This window comes from Acanthopagrus latus, chromosome 4 (genome assembly GCF_904848185.1).
Source record: "Acanthopagrus latus isolate v.2019 chromosome 4, fAcaLat1.1, whole genome shotgun sequence".
Lineage (NCBI taxonomy): Eukaryota > Metazoa > Chordata > Actinopteri > Spariformes > Sparidae > Acanthopagrus > Acanthopagrus latus.
This window is the reverse complement of record NC_051042.1, coordinates 29,820,230-29,834,998: the sequence shown is the minus strand read 5'-3', so window position 1 is coordinate 29,834,998 and position 14,769 is coordinate 29,820,230. Positions and strand designations below refer to the sequence as shown.

General features: G+C 43.5%; 1 protein-coding gene across 5 annotated transcripts in view; it reads right to left on the bottom strand.

The window, feature by feature from the left end:
- Positions 1 to 540: 540 nt before the first annotated feature.
- hcn4 (hyperpolarization activated cyclic nucleotide-gated potassium channel 4) overlaps positions 541 to 14,769 on the bottom strand; it is a 77,204-nt gene continuing 62,975 nt past the window's right edge. For 4 of the 5 annotated variants that reach the window (XM_037095399.1, XM_037095397.1, XM_037095398.1 and 1 more), the window contains 2 exons: positions 13,037 to 13,201; positions 3,019 to 11,154 (listed from right to left, as the gene is read on the bottom strand). In XM_037095399.1, coding sequence (XP_036951294.1) covers positions 8,843 to 11,154; positions 13,037 to 13,201 — 2,477 coding nt within the window. In that variant the 3' untranslated portion in view covers positions 3,019 to 8,842. Of the gene's footprint in view, positions 636 to 3,018; positions 11,155 to 13,036; positions 13,202 to 14,769 lie in introns of those variants that run through there. The other variant, XM_037095401.1, reaches the window with a different exon arrangement.

Below are 14,769 nucleotides of genomic sequence, written 5' to 3'. Positions count from 1 at the left end.
CACACACAAATGCAGAGTCACCCACGTGCATGGGCACACATATACACACTGACACACACAAAAACTTTCAGCCATGTGCATCAAAAAGCTGGAGCATCGCGAAGTTGGCATTTGGACAATATTTGCGAACAAACTGGCAGATGTCAAAAGGCTTTGACGGCAGGGTTTTAGAGGGGCGAGAGAGAGAAAAAAAAAAGCACTAATACGGATGTGCTGTAGTTACTGTGTGTGTTTTTGAGTGCTCTGAGCCCTGGGCTGCCAAAAAATATAGAGCCAGGCCTGCATGCTATTGAGCGTGAGAAGATATGGAAAATAAATAAATAAATAAAAGCATGCTCCTTAAAAAACAAAGATAACAGCTCTGTAAGACAGGAAGGAGAAGAAAAATGAAAAAAATGTCGAAAACGGGATAACAGCACATCTTTATGACCTGAATTCAAACAACCGTTCCACTTTTGATCTACTCTTTCTTTGTACAGATCTTTGAAACTTCAGGACACTCGAGTTTCATCCCGCTGGCCGACTGAAATCCTTCCAAATCCCTGCGTCCCTCTGAAATGTCGCTATAAACCCAGTCTAATGTATGCAGAAGTCGAGCCATGCCCCATCACCCGGGTGGAGTTTAAAGGGGCTATCTGGACAAGAGAGGAAAAAAAAAAAAAAAAAAAACTTGAGACGCGCACATATATACAGCACTTTAACCCTGAGGCCTGCAGGGTAATGGTAGGATTAATTACTGTTGAGTTTGACCCAAGGAGAACTAGAGCAGATTATCCCAGATGCTGCAGAGGAAGGCATTAGTGCTGGTCGTCCCTCCATGGCAGCCAGAGAGACAGCCACCTCAACTGCGACGATGTCACCATGACCTCGCTGATCTGGCCCGCTGCACAAAACCACACAGAGACAGCAGCATACAGGGGGTGGCTCACGTGGCAGCAGCGTCCGTGCACTATTCACACCATGACCCAGCTCGTTTTTTTTTTTTGTCGCCTTCAGATGCGGAGCGTGGCGGCTGAGAGCCGGCTCCTCTCCTCTCAGCAGGCAGGCAGGCAGGCATCAGAGGAGGAGAATAATGTGTAATTACAATAGACAATCTAAAACAAAGCCCTTCACTTTCAATGAGTTCCTCTTGGAGAAGGGAAGGTTACCTCAAGGGGGAATTCTAATGAAGCAGATGGCTGAGTGCTCACAGGGGCAGACGCTGACTGTCCTCCTTTTTTTTTTTTTTTTTTTTACAGTCTGCCAACAATTCCAGCGTTCTGAGGAGCTTCACCTGTCTCTTGACCGCTCTCTGCATGCATCTGGGGAGCGAATGTGTCTGCGTGATAGGCTTTTGCTTATTGACACCTTTCACAAGATGGAGGGGGGGCATAATGAGTAACAGCACAGAATCGCTGTTTCCTGCATCCCGCTGCACACAAAAAGCAGAACTAAAGTGGCGTATCATGCATATTGTACCGTGAAGTGCAACTGAGAGCGTGCAGCTTGTGAACATTCCCTTTTTTCTCTTACTTGTCCCTCTCCTTTACCCCCTTTCTCTCTCCCCACCCTCAACAAAAATAAACAAAGAAACACAAAAGGAAAAAAAGAAAAGAAGAGAAAAGATAAATGAATAAATACAATGAAAGAAAAACTTTCCCCCACATGGGCAGGCTCTCGTCCGTTTCCTCTCACTGCCAAGAAAACTCAGCCAAGTATTTATTTACTTTTATCTTTTCTTTATCATCCCACACACACACACATACACGCACACACACATACATGTCAATACCACCAACAGGGCACTTTATATCTCTACTATCTAATAGGGGACCTCTGTTTCTGCTCATTTTGAAAAAAACAAAAATAGTATAGAAAAACTTCTTTTAAGGTCTTTTACCATGATATTACCTCAAATGTGTTCTTTTAATATTTTTAAGAAATTGCCAAAAGAGAAACTTGCATCCACATTCATTGTATTCAATGTTTGTGTGTCCTGTCATAATGGACTTAACCTGTGATGTTTTCTAATGTGCCAATTTTTTCTTGTTTCGTCTCACTCGTAATGTCTTGCATCGCTGAAGTAAGTCCCTTTGCCCCCTCTCCCGACTCAAAAAAAGAAAGGAAAATGAAAACGAATCGAATACATAAATGTAAGAACTGGGAAAGGGCTTCTTCTCACATGGGCAGGCTCTCTCTCTCGTCTGCTTTCACTTCCCTGTTTGAATGTTTCCCATAAATACAGGCAATGAACACACAAACAAAAAAACACTCCAGGCAGGTGTTTCTTATATTTTATTCTATACCGTTTTATTTCAACCAGTATGTGTGCTTATCGAACAATGCAGTTTTTTTTTTGCCTCTCTCCATTCACAGCCACACAGACTTCGGAGCCACAGCTACTGTGTGTGTGTGTGTGTGTGTGGTTGTCACATGGATCGGCGCAATGTCCCCCGCAGGTAACACATCCAGTCACACCATACGTGTACAGTTTCCCTTATTGCTTTTTCCCCCCATAGTTCCTGTGTTTAAATGCAGAAAAAATAGATATCCGTTGATCAATAGCAAAGCGGTCAAAATACTGTCCTCCCCCAAAAAGTCGCATGTCCTCGTAAAGAAGTGTTGAACCAGTCACTGCCTTCATGGAACAAAAAAAGGTCGAGCCTTCAGGTAGAAAGTCTTGGTGCCAAGCATCGTGTAACGAAAAATGTCCCACTCCTGCGCCGCATCAAAGTAGAGAGATTATACAATGTAAATGACATGTTTCCTTAAAAATTATGGACATGTTATGAGCTCTGTACATACACACAGGTTGGTGAACATTGCTTATCATTATCTGTTATGGTGATGACATCACTTATTAAGAGATTCTAAAATAAATACAGAAATATAAATAGGTCCTATGGAAATATATAAATCTGTATAAGTAAGTACCTTGTTGAGGTTACGCTCCCAACATCAGATTAAGTGGAATTATAGTACATACTCCAGCAAATGAAAGACAGCTTCGAGAAGCAGGATTTCTTTTTTTTTTTTCTTTTTTTTTTTTTATGTAAACCCTCATCTCTCCAAATGCAGTATGAACATGACCTTACTGTTCCCACACACACGAACACACACATACACACACACTTTAATCCAGTGAAGAGCAGCCTCACCTTTGGCTTCAACTCAGGATTTTATGATCAGCTGCAACCAGTAGAGGAACAAATGAGACCGTGTATATTCAGAACCAAATCTATGCATCTAATTTGAGCGACGTGACGACTATATCGACAGCTAAGAGGGAGAATCCTGCCAGTTAGCCATACAGTGCCGTTACCCTGAAGGATTGTTGGGTGACACAGACTGAGGAGTGAATTTACCCCGCTGTTGCATGGCATTCTTAAACTGGGTCATATCCAGGTTACACTGTCCAACAGCCCACTTCGTGGTCAAAATAACATTAATGTCGTGTTATTCCATCTCACTAGAGCAGCAGCAAAAGAGGTCAGTTGTATTAGACGCTACGATAAACAGAACTTTTCACCACACATAGCAATCTTCATATCATATCCAATCACTCTGAGGTACGTTGTCATACGGAACACCTGATTCTGGTGCTTGTGTGCAAAATAAATTGAGCGTTTGCGGAAAGGGGACAGAGGAATTTGTGGTCATGAATGAATAAACGAGGGCTTTCGGGAAAACCACACACACGTGTGCCTTTTTTTCTCCCCCGAGAAATTGCAGGTTCGATTCCGCTGCTGCTACATCTAATCCTCAATCACAGCAAATGATTTCATTAGTGTGCATCGCTGATTCACGAACCCATATTCATGGGCGAGTAGGGCGGCACAAAGGGAGAGGGAGGCTAAGATTAGGCAGCGAAAATTGGAAGCACACCAAACAGAAATCTGAGAATGCTGCGTTATAGAAACAACCATGAATTGGAAATGGTACTGAGGTGCCCGCCAAAGCTCTGTGATGGCTGTCGCGCTGAGGCAATTTTACAAACCTGCTGGCTGCTTCACAACACATCTACCAGGGGTCAGAGCTGGGCAACACGGGTTTCATGGTAAAGACACGGCAGCCCCTGACCTAGATTCGATTCAGATAAAATAGAGCAACCAAGTCATTCCAATGCATGACATTAAAACGAAACAGAAGCACAACACACAAATACCAGGTGCTTTTCCACTATCTCCTCTGTACTGGTTTCCTAACTGACCACAATGGACACAACCCCCGGCAGCTGATGTACTCCTTCGACTGGCCCCTCATTTCCCCTCTTGCATACAGCTGTTTTCCTCCCATGTTTGGTGGGGTGATACGGGGAGACATAATGAAAATAGTGCCCTGCATGAGTCACAGTTGTTTTTCTTTATTCGCTTTTTCTCAGAAGACACAAAGTTTCAAAGCCTCCTTATCTAATTCCCAGCTGATTCCTCTGAAAAACACTGTCTATATACTACATTACGCTACAGATGAGGCTGCAGCAAATAGTCTGGGAGGATGGAAATAGCAAATCCCCTTGAAGAATAAACATTGCCGTCAGGTGAAAGTCTTGTTACTCCAATTTCTGTTATTTTCATGTCTTGGATTGTAGGATTACATGGTCTTCTGTGACTTGAGAAAATGAAAATGAAACCGCTTTTCTAAATACTCCACTACTGAAATTCAAAGCTGCAGGGTCAACAATCAAAAACGGCTTTTTTCTTGCATTAAAAACTCCCAGACAAGAGATTTTGACCATCACACAGATTGTATCTGCTCTCTAACTGACAGTGACAGATTCAGCTGATACCCTGTGCGCCCACCCAACCCTCGCCTAAACCACTAATCTGCGATGATGGACCAGACTTAGTACAGGCCAACTAATCAATCCCCGTCCAATGTCTGTCTCTCCCTAAGCTATGACCTGTGCCACTCTGTCCCACCCTCCTCCGATAGCGTCCAGCCCCTGCCATCGACCTTGCCAAGAAGTGTGGGAAACATAGTCACACACATACACAGCCAAACACTATCTGCTAGCTACATAGTTACACTCACAGCTCTCCCTCATATCCTTCCAATCAATACTGCACTGACAATCATCAACTACCACTCAGGGACAACCATGAGGAAGAGGGTGACATGCTGCTAGTCCCAGAGAAACAGCACTCTGTCACGCGAGTACACTATAGTCTATAATTCCGGCTACATCATCTCTCAGTGCATCAATGTTTCCTCACATTTCCACCTTTGTCTCGCCAACCGGCTGCAAATTGTTCCCCGACTCCACGCTTTAATAAGATCATATTGTGAGGGAAAAAGGGGGACTTTTTTCCTGATGTGCGAGGCACAGCAGTCTGTCTGCTTTTGTGCAGTGCAAGACTAGCATGTACAGGAAGACCGAGGTTTAAAAGCCTAGACAGCTGCAACTCCAGAGGTGAAACAGTTTAACTCCATTCCACTAACCTCTTCGCCTCTCTGGTTGTTGGTATTAAGAGTCCTTCTATGAGATATTCCCACTGACATACATCCGACCATTAGGTGTAAGGCCAATTTTAATGTTTTACTGCCTTTGAGATGACTGTTTACTGCAGAAATAGACAAGGTGTTAAATGTGGGATAGGCAAACAAAACATAGCTCTATCCATTAGCAAAGCCTACTCAGTGTGCGATGAAGACTATGTAAAAGGTCATGTGTATACAGATAAAAGCTATGACCCATTATTGATTTCACCTCTGTTATGTAATGACGAGTGAATCCGTAATGACATCTCAAATAATCAGAGCGTTCATGCTGTGTTCACTTCTCTTTCTGCCTCATCCTATTCTGGGTCCGACGTTTTTAATTTTAACATAGTAACTGCTGGTGACATTGATTATGCCTGGATGTATTGCATTCAGCTGTTGGTTTTATATGCCAATATTTGCATATCACTCTTGTCGAATTGTATTGTTTGAATTTGTTCTGTATTGGAGCAATCTTGACATCACAAAGGGAAGCCTGGATTTGACTAATAAACTAAACAAAGATAAGGAAATACATCACCAATCAACACAATGAACACTAATCTCTGGTCCTATCGGCTATCACCTGACAACTATTCAGCACCTGGGGACAAAATTTGGGACTTCCAGTGAAGCCAGGGGATATCAAGACAACTGATATCCATGTCAAGACTTCCCCATTCACCCTTGTTGTATAACGTCTGGTTGGCAACGTGAGGTGAGAAAATGGAGTTGGAGACACATTTGGGTAATCTCTGTAAACGGATATCTGCATATGAACACTGATATTATTCTTAAAAAAGGGATTCAAACTGTAAATTGGTTTGCGATGATACGCGCAAGCAACGGAAGCCGGCTCAAATGTGATAGGTCAATACTACTCGAACTACGGTAAAAACTAATATGAGAACAAAATATTGTTTGATGCTTTCCACTGGAAATCAGAAGTTGGAAGTTGGACATTCTCAGTCTGCACTTTCAACTGGACAGTCCCCTGAAGTCGAATTTGCGGCTTGGAAAGTCAGATGCACCTCACCAAACCTGATCTAAAAATTCAAGTTACAATGTTTATTTAAAATGAATGAAAAACAAAAACAAAACTGAAATTTGGTATTAAATCTTCTTCGGTGTATAGTTCATGCCAAAATTCACATATTAAATCCAGAATCAGCCATTGGCTTTATAAATTGGATATAACTGATCTGAATGCAAGAGTGGAAAATCAAATCAGTCATAGATTTGCCAACATAAAATGTGCATAAAAAACATGATTGCTGAATATTTTCTTATAGTTACCATGAGCAGTCATTACGTGCTGTTGTGGCTGTGTGCATGTCTGTAAATGTGCATTCGTGCAGCTCCGTGTCAGGTCATGTGTGTCGCTATACCTTATTATAGGGACTTCTGGGAGCTGTAATGAGAGGAGAGCATGGTCACTGTGCACCTCTGTGTGCGAGTCCATGATAGCCTGCGAGGGTCAAGGGATTACAGACATGTCTTGTTAAATTAGGCTGCTGAGGCTGAGTGCTGTGACTGAGTTAGGGACTCAGCTGTCTGAGTGGAACCCGGGTCTGTCTTGCTGATGAGCTACGGACAAACATGTAGAAGCATATCACTGCTCTTCTCCTCTGGGACTTTAGTGATACCGTCCTCCATGGTGTATTCAGTTTTCTTGACCACTGTATGGCTCTCTGACAGTGTTACCAGAATTTGAATGGATACACATACAGTATAGACCTATTCTTATTTGTTTGATTTTGATTGCAGACAGCTAAATCTATTTTAATGATGTCTAGTACATTTGAAAATCTTAATTTGGTTATTGTGAAGTGCAGCAGTACATAAATACTTCGTGGAGAATGTTTAGTAAGGAGTGGGCTGGTTCAGGCAACTTACTGAGTCATTGATCCAGATTGCCTCGCAACAATTTTGTCTGTATCGGTTCTGTGTCTTGCAAAAGGACACTTGGGCAGGAAAAATGGCTGCTGATGAAAACGCCAAAGATATTGAACCAATGACCTTTGCAGTTATGGAACAGTCTTGAGACCCCCCTTGGGGCAATGTGCCTTGGGTGCATCAACCATAGCTACAGTACTTACATTTAGCAACAACAAACACACATACATTCAGATCTCAAACACATCACTGGCCTTCAATGAGGACACAAATCTATGTTGACCATATAGCAGCTACAGCAGAAAAAAAGAAATACACAAATCGAGTCGCAAATGTTCATTTCCAGCACTTTTTGGATTATTCAGCATGCGTACTGTATTCACTGTATTTGCTTTTGGGGTTATTGTGTCTATGACTATTTTTCTTGAAAATGATCTGAGTGCTACACAATGCAACACACAAGCTGTGGATAATGGAAGTCCTAGTTTTTTTTATTGATCAGTCCAGGGAAGAGTCTTGCCTTGCATCCGACTGTTCCACTGAATCACATGCTTATCCTCTTCAACATTCACACATTAAGAGTTGCACACACTCAGGAAGAAAGAACAACGCATGCTTTCTACACAAAAGCGGCATGAGCTTGGAAGACAAAGTGAGCTTGTAAGGACATGGTTGAGGACTCTGCAGACAGCCAGTCGCTCACACACTGTTATATCTCAATATAGAGATGGAGGGTAGCTCGCTGGACCCCTCTCCCCCTGCCTCAAAAAACAGTATTTTTAGGATAAAGTGGTATAAAATAAGGATTGACGGGCCAAGAGGAGGTGAATCATTATTACCCCACAGGAAAAGTCTTTTTGGTTTCCTAAAATCTCTTCTCAATCTCTCATAAGGTTTTGAAAAGTTTATACAGTGGATAAATAAGTACAATCTAATAGATACATTTAAGGATCAGCAATATGTGATCCTGTATGAGATGGTACAAGAGTCTGCCTGTCTCAAAGCATGTTGATTTAGCTAAAAATGAAGATTTTTTTTTTAAACACACAAAAAGCCTTTATACATGCAGGTATTAGTGCATAGGTTCCTGCTGAAAAAGAGTATTACTGTGTAGTCCGAAGAGTTGTCTTCCCAAACATCACCAGATGAATTTGGCATAGTTATAGAAATAAAGAAAATGACTGTCCTTTAAATGGAGATAATTTTCACACCCTCCTAGTCCCTTGACTAACTTAGCATTTAAATATATCTCTATCTATATACAGTATGTATGAATAAAAAAGAGGACAAAGCATAAAACAAATATAGAGTATTCTAGAGCTCCGAGTTACCCGGTAAAGTGTCTTTTAAATCACAGTAAATGTAAGATCTTGGTAAAATGAAAGGTGGAACACAGTGAAGTCTGAAGACAGAAAGAAAACAATGCCACATATGGAGATAGTCTGTCTGTGTTTCAGTTTGGAGGAGCACAGGAGGGTGTGATCAATCCTCACAAATTAGAAGGGAGTTTAGAGCGGACAGTTTGAGGTTCTAGATCTGAAGAGTAAGCAGCAGAGCCCCTCCGTAGAGGTGAGCCCAGGGAGGCCCCAGGGGAATGAGTCTGGTGAGGGTGCCCTGGAGACATCTGGATTGGAGGAGTCATGCGCCCTGGCACTGAGCTACAGGGTTTGGGCACAAGAGTGGGTGAGGAAAAAGGTGAGGGGTAATATCCAGTTTCCACAGAAGCGCAAGGAGTTTGGTGGCCCAAGGCATGGGCCACCTCTTGTGGCAGGGATGGGTGAGAGCTGGATAAAAGTTTTAAGTCCTCAGAAAAGCGACCCAGTGGGGAATCTCTCCCCGTTGGGTTTGGCTGGCTGGGAAGCTGTGAAGGTATAGAAGATTGAGGCATGAGCAGAGAACTATGGGATCCTGTGGCACTGGAGGGGTCACTGTAGTGAAAAGTCCTGCCTGCCACTGGGCTTTGAATAGTAGGGCTGGGTGCCACTGGGGTAAGGCAGGGGGATGCGTTTGCTGAACCATACTGGGCCAGGGAGGCCAGGGCAGACCTCTCCAGGGACATCTGATGAGGCAGGAAGCCAGATTGGAGGCCTGCCAGGCTAAAATGGCCAAGGGAAGATGGGGAGCTCTCAGCAGGCTGCTGGCTGTGCTGTCTTCTACTAGACGATGGGGAGCCTGGTGGAGGGGAAGGGAAGAGGTTTAAGCCACTGGTAGTCCTGCCTCCTCCAGCAAACTGCTGCAAAGGAGCCACTTGAGGAGGTTTGGGAGATGGCTGGCTATGGAAAAGCTGAACAGGCATAGGACTGGACGAACCAGTAGATATAGGACTCTGACAACGGGAGGAACCAATAAGTCCAGCTGTAATTCCACCAGAAGTCCCCCCTACAGGACAAGCTGTTGAACCTCCAGTATGGCTCCCTACCGCCCCTGCTGCTGCTCTGCCAATATATCCTCCAATCACCCCTCCCCCTGACCCATTCGAACCTCCTCCTATATGGCTAGTTGTTGATCCAACAGAAGCCCTTCCCAACGATCCTCCAGGGTTAAGTGCCATTGAATCACCAGAAGTCCCACCAATTGGACCGACAGAGGCTCCTATTGTCAATCCCCCAGAAACCACTCCCATTGATCCACCAGAAGCCCTCCCTAACGATCCTCCAGTAGTCGTCACTACTATTGATTCCCCAGAAGCCCCTCCCACTGATCCCCCAGATGCTCTTCCCAGTGATCCTCTCGAAGTCCCTCTCAATGATCTCCTGGATGCATCTCCCATTGGCCCACATGCAATGCCCCCCACTGATACCCCTGATGCCCCACCTGCTACCTTACCACTAGCAGCACCCAATGACCCTTCAGATATTCCTGCCATTGAATCCCCTGAGATCTCTCCTACTGATCCACCAGTAGCTCCTCCCAACCCAAAGTGGCCCCCAGGAGCCAATTCTGTCATTCCAGTTGTAAAGTCATCTCCAGCCCAATTACTATCACCTCCAGTGGCTCCTTCCACAGACCCTCCAACGGCTCCACCTGAAGACCAACCTGTAGCACCACCACAAGCTCCAACGGCCCCACCGCTTATTCCTGACCCTGTGCTTCCACTTGTAGATCCTTGGTGGAAGAGGTTCGAGAGAGGTGGGGTGTTGGAGCGGAAGGGTTGCTGATGCTGTGGTTGTGGGTGTAGCTGGGCCATACTAGATGAGGGTGAACAAGAGGAAGAGAATGGTCCAAATGGGAAGGCAGTGGCCCCTCCTCCACTGGACCCAGACGCTGCCCCACTAGGTCCACGTTGGCCTTCGCCACCTAAGGCCTGTTTGTTAGAGCTGGTTGTCCCTGTAACTGACGTCATGTGCTGGGCCCGAAAAGAGGCCAGCAATGGCATGTCCACCCCACTGCGCAGTTTTGAGGGTGTACTAGACGGAGAGTCCCCAGCAGAGCCCGGTGCTGTGGATGGAGGAACAAATGTGTGGAACTTCTTAAGCCGACTAGAAGGGTCTTTTAGGGACCCCAAAACAGAAACTGGAGGCCTGAAGAGAGTTGGTGGAAGGTGAGGATGGTGTGTCAAGGCAATGGCTACTGAGGTGGTGGCAGCTGCTGCTTGAAGAGGAGCCTGGATGAGGGGTGCCCAGATGACAGGGGTAGGTGAGGGAGGTGTCTGGGGTGGGACATTCTGCAAGAGGTGGGCACAGTGGGCCATGTCCCTGTCATGCTGCACAATCTGCTGGATGATCTCATTCTCCTGGTAGTTAAGTACACCAGAGCTGAGGTCGTGTTGTACCTTGTGCTGCAGGATTGAGTTTTTCTTGCCTGTAAAAGCACACACACACACACAAACACAGAAACGTACAGAATGACAGGTGAGAGAAGAAAAGAGATAAAAGGAGAATGAGCATAAATCTCATAGGCAGTCAGGCAATCAGATTGACATTTCGATGTACTCGAGAAACCACCCAATTTTCCAACCACCTTTTCTGATAGAATATGCCAGCAAAGACTCTGCTTTGAAAGGAGAAAATAAAGCATGAATGTCTACCTGAGAAGACAAGTGGGAAAAGGGGGGGAAATAGATTTAAGAATGAGACAGGGAGATTGAGCAGAAGGGAAAAGAAAAAGGATGACAGAGAACAGAACAATAGAAACAGCAAAAGATAGGTGGGGGTTAACTACTCAGACACTTAAGCGCGTTGTGCACGACAGCCTATAAGGTGTAGGTGGTGTATGATTTACTAGTTCGTGATTCCCTCTGTGGCAGGGAGAAAACATAAAGCAAACATTGTACCACGAGGTGTGACCTGGGATAGTGTGAGCTGCATTGAGACAATGGCTCAGTGGGCCAAGAACTATCTTTTTACCATCATGTTTTCTTTCCTGTTATTGGCTGATGGATATCAAAAGAAAGCATTTTATAAAGCTGAATAAAAAAAAAACATAAAGACATATTTTTTCTGAGGGGGTAAGCCATTGAATTACCTAAAATACAGCAATCCTTTCTCCTTTTTGTTTGTGTTCCTTGCATTTCTCAGAAGTCCCTGTGAGCTGTGCACAAGGTCAAAGAGACAAGCTGGTGTTGCGTCACTGTGACAGGCATACAAACTGCTGACCCAACCTCTGACAGAAATGTGCGCTACTCTGACCGCAAAGTCTATTAGTCATTGTTGAATGGTCGCACTAGCAGTGACAGGGTTAATTCACATGGGTGCCATTTTCAATTTGGTGCTAACAAAAGGCTATGAAATTCAGAGATACTGTAAATGCAATTAGGCCTGGATCAATCTTTCCATTTTCTGTTATGACTGGTGGCAGATTAGTAGAGGTGTTGCATTGAGGTATCATCCAGCTCGACTGTGGCACTACCTGACCCTTTATCACCTGCACACCTCCAATCAGATTGTGCAAAGTCCATCAAGATAGTAATTAATTTGTGGATCATTGCCGTGTGAATGACTTTATTAGGGAGGAAGAATCTACATGAGTATCAAGCCCAGGAGAAAGGACATACGCAGGAGACCATCTCACAGAAACATCACTATCAACCCACCACATCTTTTCAAAGCAGCCATTTTCTACAAAGAGACCCCCTAAAGCAATTTCTCTATCTTCCATTCTAAACATAGCAGAGGATAAAACAGAGCATGCAGTGATGGCTGAGTGATGATACAGGCATGCCTTTCATTGTGAATTTTTCATCTGCTCAGGCTGAGCCTGGGAACAGTGATGGATATGGAGAGAATATCAATTGTATGCGTATGAGAAGTCACGCAAGGATTTCAAAACCAGAGCTCTATCTGCATGTTTATATGCAGATGACTTTGAAAGTAATTTCAGTCACTGAGTATCAGTGTGAACATTCTTTTTACAGACCTAAAGTTTTGTCGTTGGCTCTGGTTTGAAATACTTGTCTTTTTTCCTGTCAGTGTCAGTGCATACAAACTGAGTAAATAAAAGTAGAAAGAAAAACAGATCCTCGCCTTAGTCAGTGATGAACCTACTTATTGATGTGCTGGCTGGGTAAAACTACATAAAAATGAGCTTTATTTGCAAGTGCTAAAAACAATATTTTGATTATAGTTCATTTCTGACACAAACAGACACCATGTCCTGGTGTGGGGCTGCAAAATGCTGGAATCCTGCTAACAGTAGTTTATAAAACTCAAGGTCCAAAATCATTATCTAAATTTGAGTTTCTTACCAATGCGATCCAGCCTGTCCAGGGCAACAGTCTCAAAGGCCCTTCTCATCATAGGATACTCTTCCAGCACCTCATTGAAGTTGTCCACAGACAGTGAGTACAGACGACAGTACGTGTCCGCTCGGACACTGGCTGTCCTTCTGCCCCGCGTCAGCAAACAAATCTCTGCAAACAAAACACAGCACAAAACAGACATATAGTCATGTAGTGGTGTTTAACCAAGAAACATTTAAGTTCGACTGAGAGTAAAAGATGTTATACTAGTAATACCAAAAAAGATTATTTGTATTCTGTGGCAGACAAACCCTATACATAAAACGACTATGTTTTTTGTATATTATCAAAGCAAAAGTATCCCCCTATTTCGCTTCTTATATAGGCAACCAAGTTACCCCTGATAGTTTCATTAATAAGAGAGTAGTGCATATTAAGATCAACCATTTATCCACTGACTGTAACAGCTCTTTTAATTACCTTATTTCTTATAACATAACTTAAAGCATAGGACATTACTTTTTTTTTGTAATTATCTCCAGCAGATACTTCATCTTGTACGATGAGGTGAAAACACACTTTCTGAGCAAACTGTGAACTCTCGAGTTGTTTTGTTTGAACTTTTCTGTAATCCATTGGTGCTGCACTTAGTGCCATTTTCAGAGCTTAGAGGTCTGCCAGCCATCATCTGCTGCGGCCGCTCAGGAAAACATAATGCTCCATTTAAACAGCTGCACTGCTGTGGAGCTCGGGCACAGAGTCAGTGTGTGTGTGTGTGTGTGTGTGGGTACAAATGTGTCTCTACTGTATGCAGATGTCGGATGTGGCTGCATGCACTAGTCAAGCTGGATGTGTCTACTGTACGTGAGAGCCTGTGTCTGCACTCGATGTGTGTGTGTGTGTGTTTCAGTGTTTTATTCATGAGACCAGGCATTGTAGGAGAGTAAGTCCTGCTGAAATAGAGGATATATATATATATATATATATATATATATATATATATATATATATATATATATATATATATATATATATATATATATATATACTTTTTATATACTTAAAATATATATAAATAAACCTACATACAATTCTATATATTTGATATATATGTGTATTTATATAGACAGGGGTTGGGTGACTTTGACATACATATCAGTTATTGTGCCATGTGTTTGTACACATTCCCTCATGTCTTTTCCCTTCATCTCATCTGCTGCCCTCCCTTCCTATGTTTGTGATCACACTCCTTCTTTCTCAGAAACCCATTTCCACCTCATCCAACACACACGCACACGCACACACACGCACACAAACACTCAATTCTCCCACGTATTGCGAATTCCAAGTTCCCCCCCTCAGCTTACATCAAATTTTAAAGAATCCAACTTAGGAATCTCATGAAATATATGACTGTCTCTCCATTGTCCTCTGCTTCAGCTGTACCCTTCAAGATATTGCACATCTATAAAAATGTCTGTTTGTTTCCCTTACCTGCAGCCAGACACTCACACTAGGAGCATCCCTGCACAGTATGGGGCAATGTCTGCTTTAATCACGAACATGTGTACCCTTGTTTGTTGTCTATGTTTTTATATATGTGTGAGATGATGATCTTGAGCTGTCTGTGCCAGAGTCATTGAAAATGAGGCTGTCATTGAGCCGGGGTGTGTTCGGGGTTGGTACCAATCACCACCTTCACCTCTCCTTTAGAAGCAGCGCTCATGTTAAAGCTACAC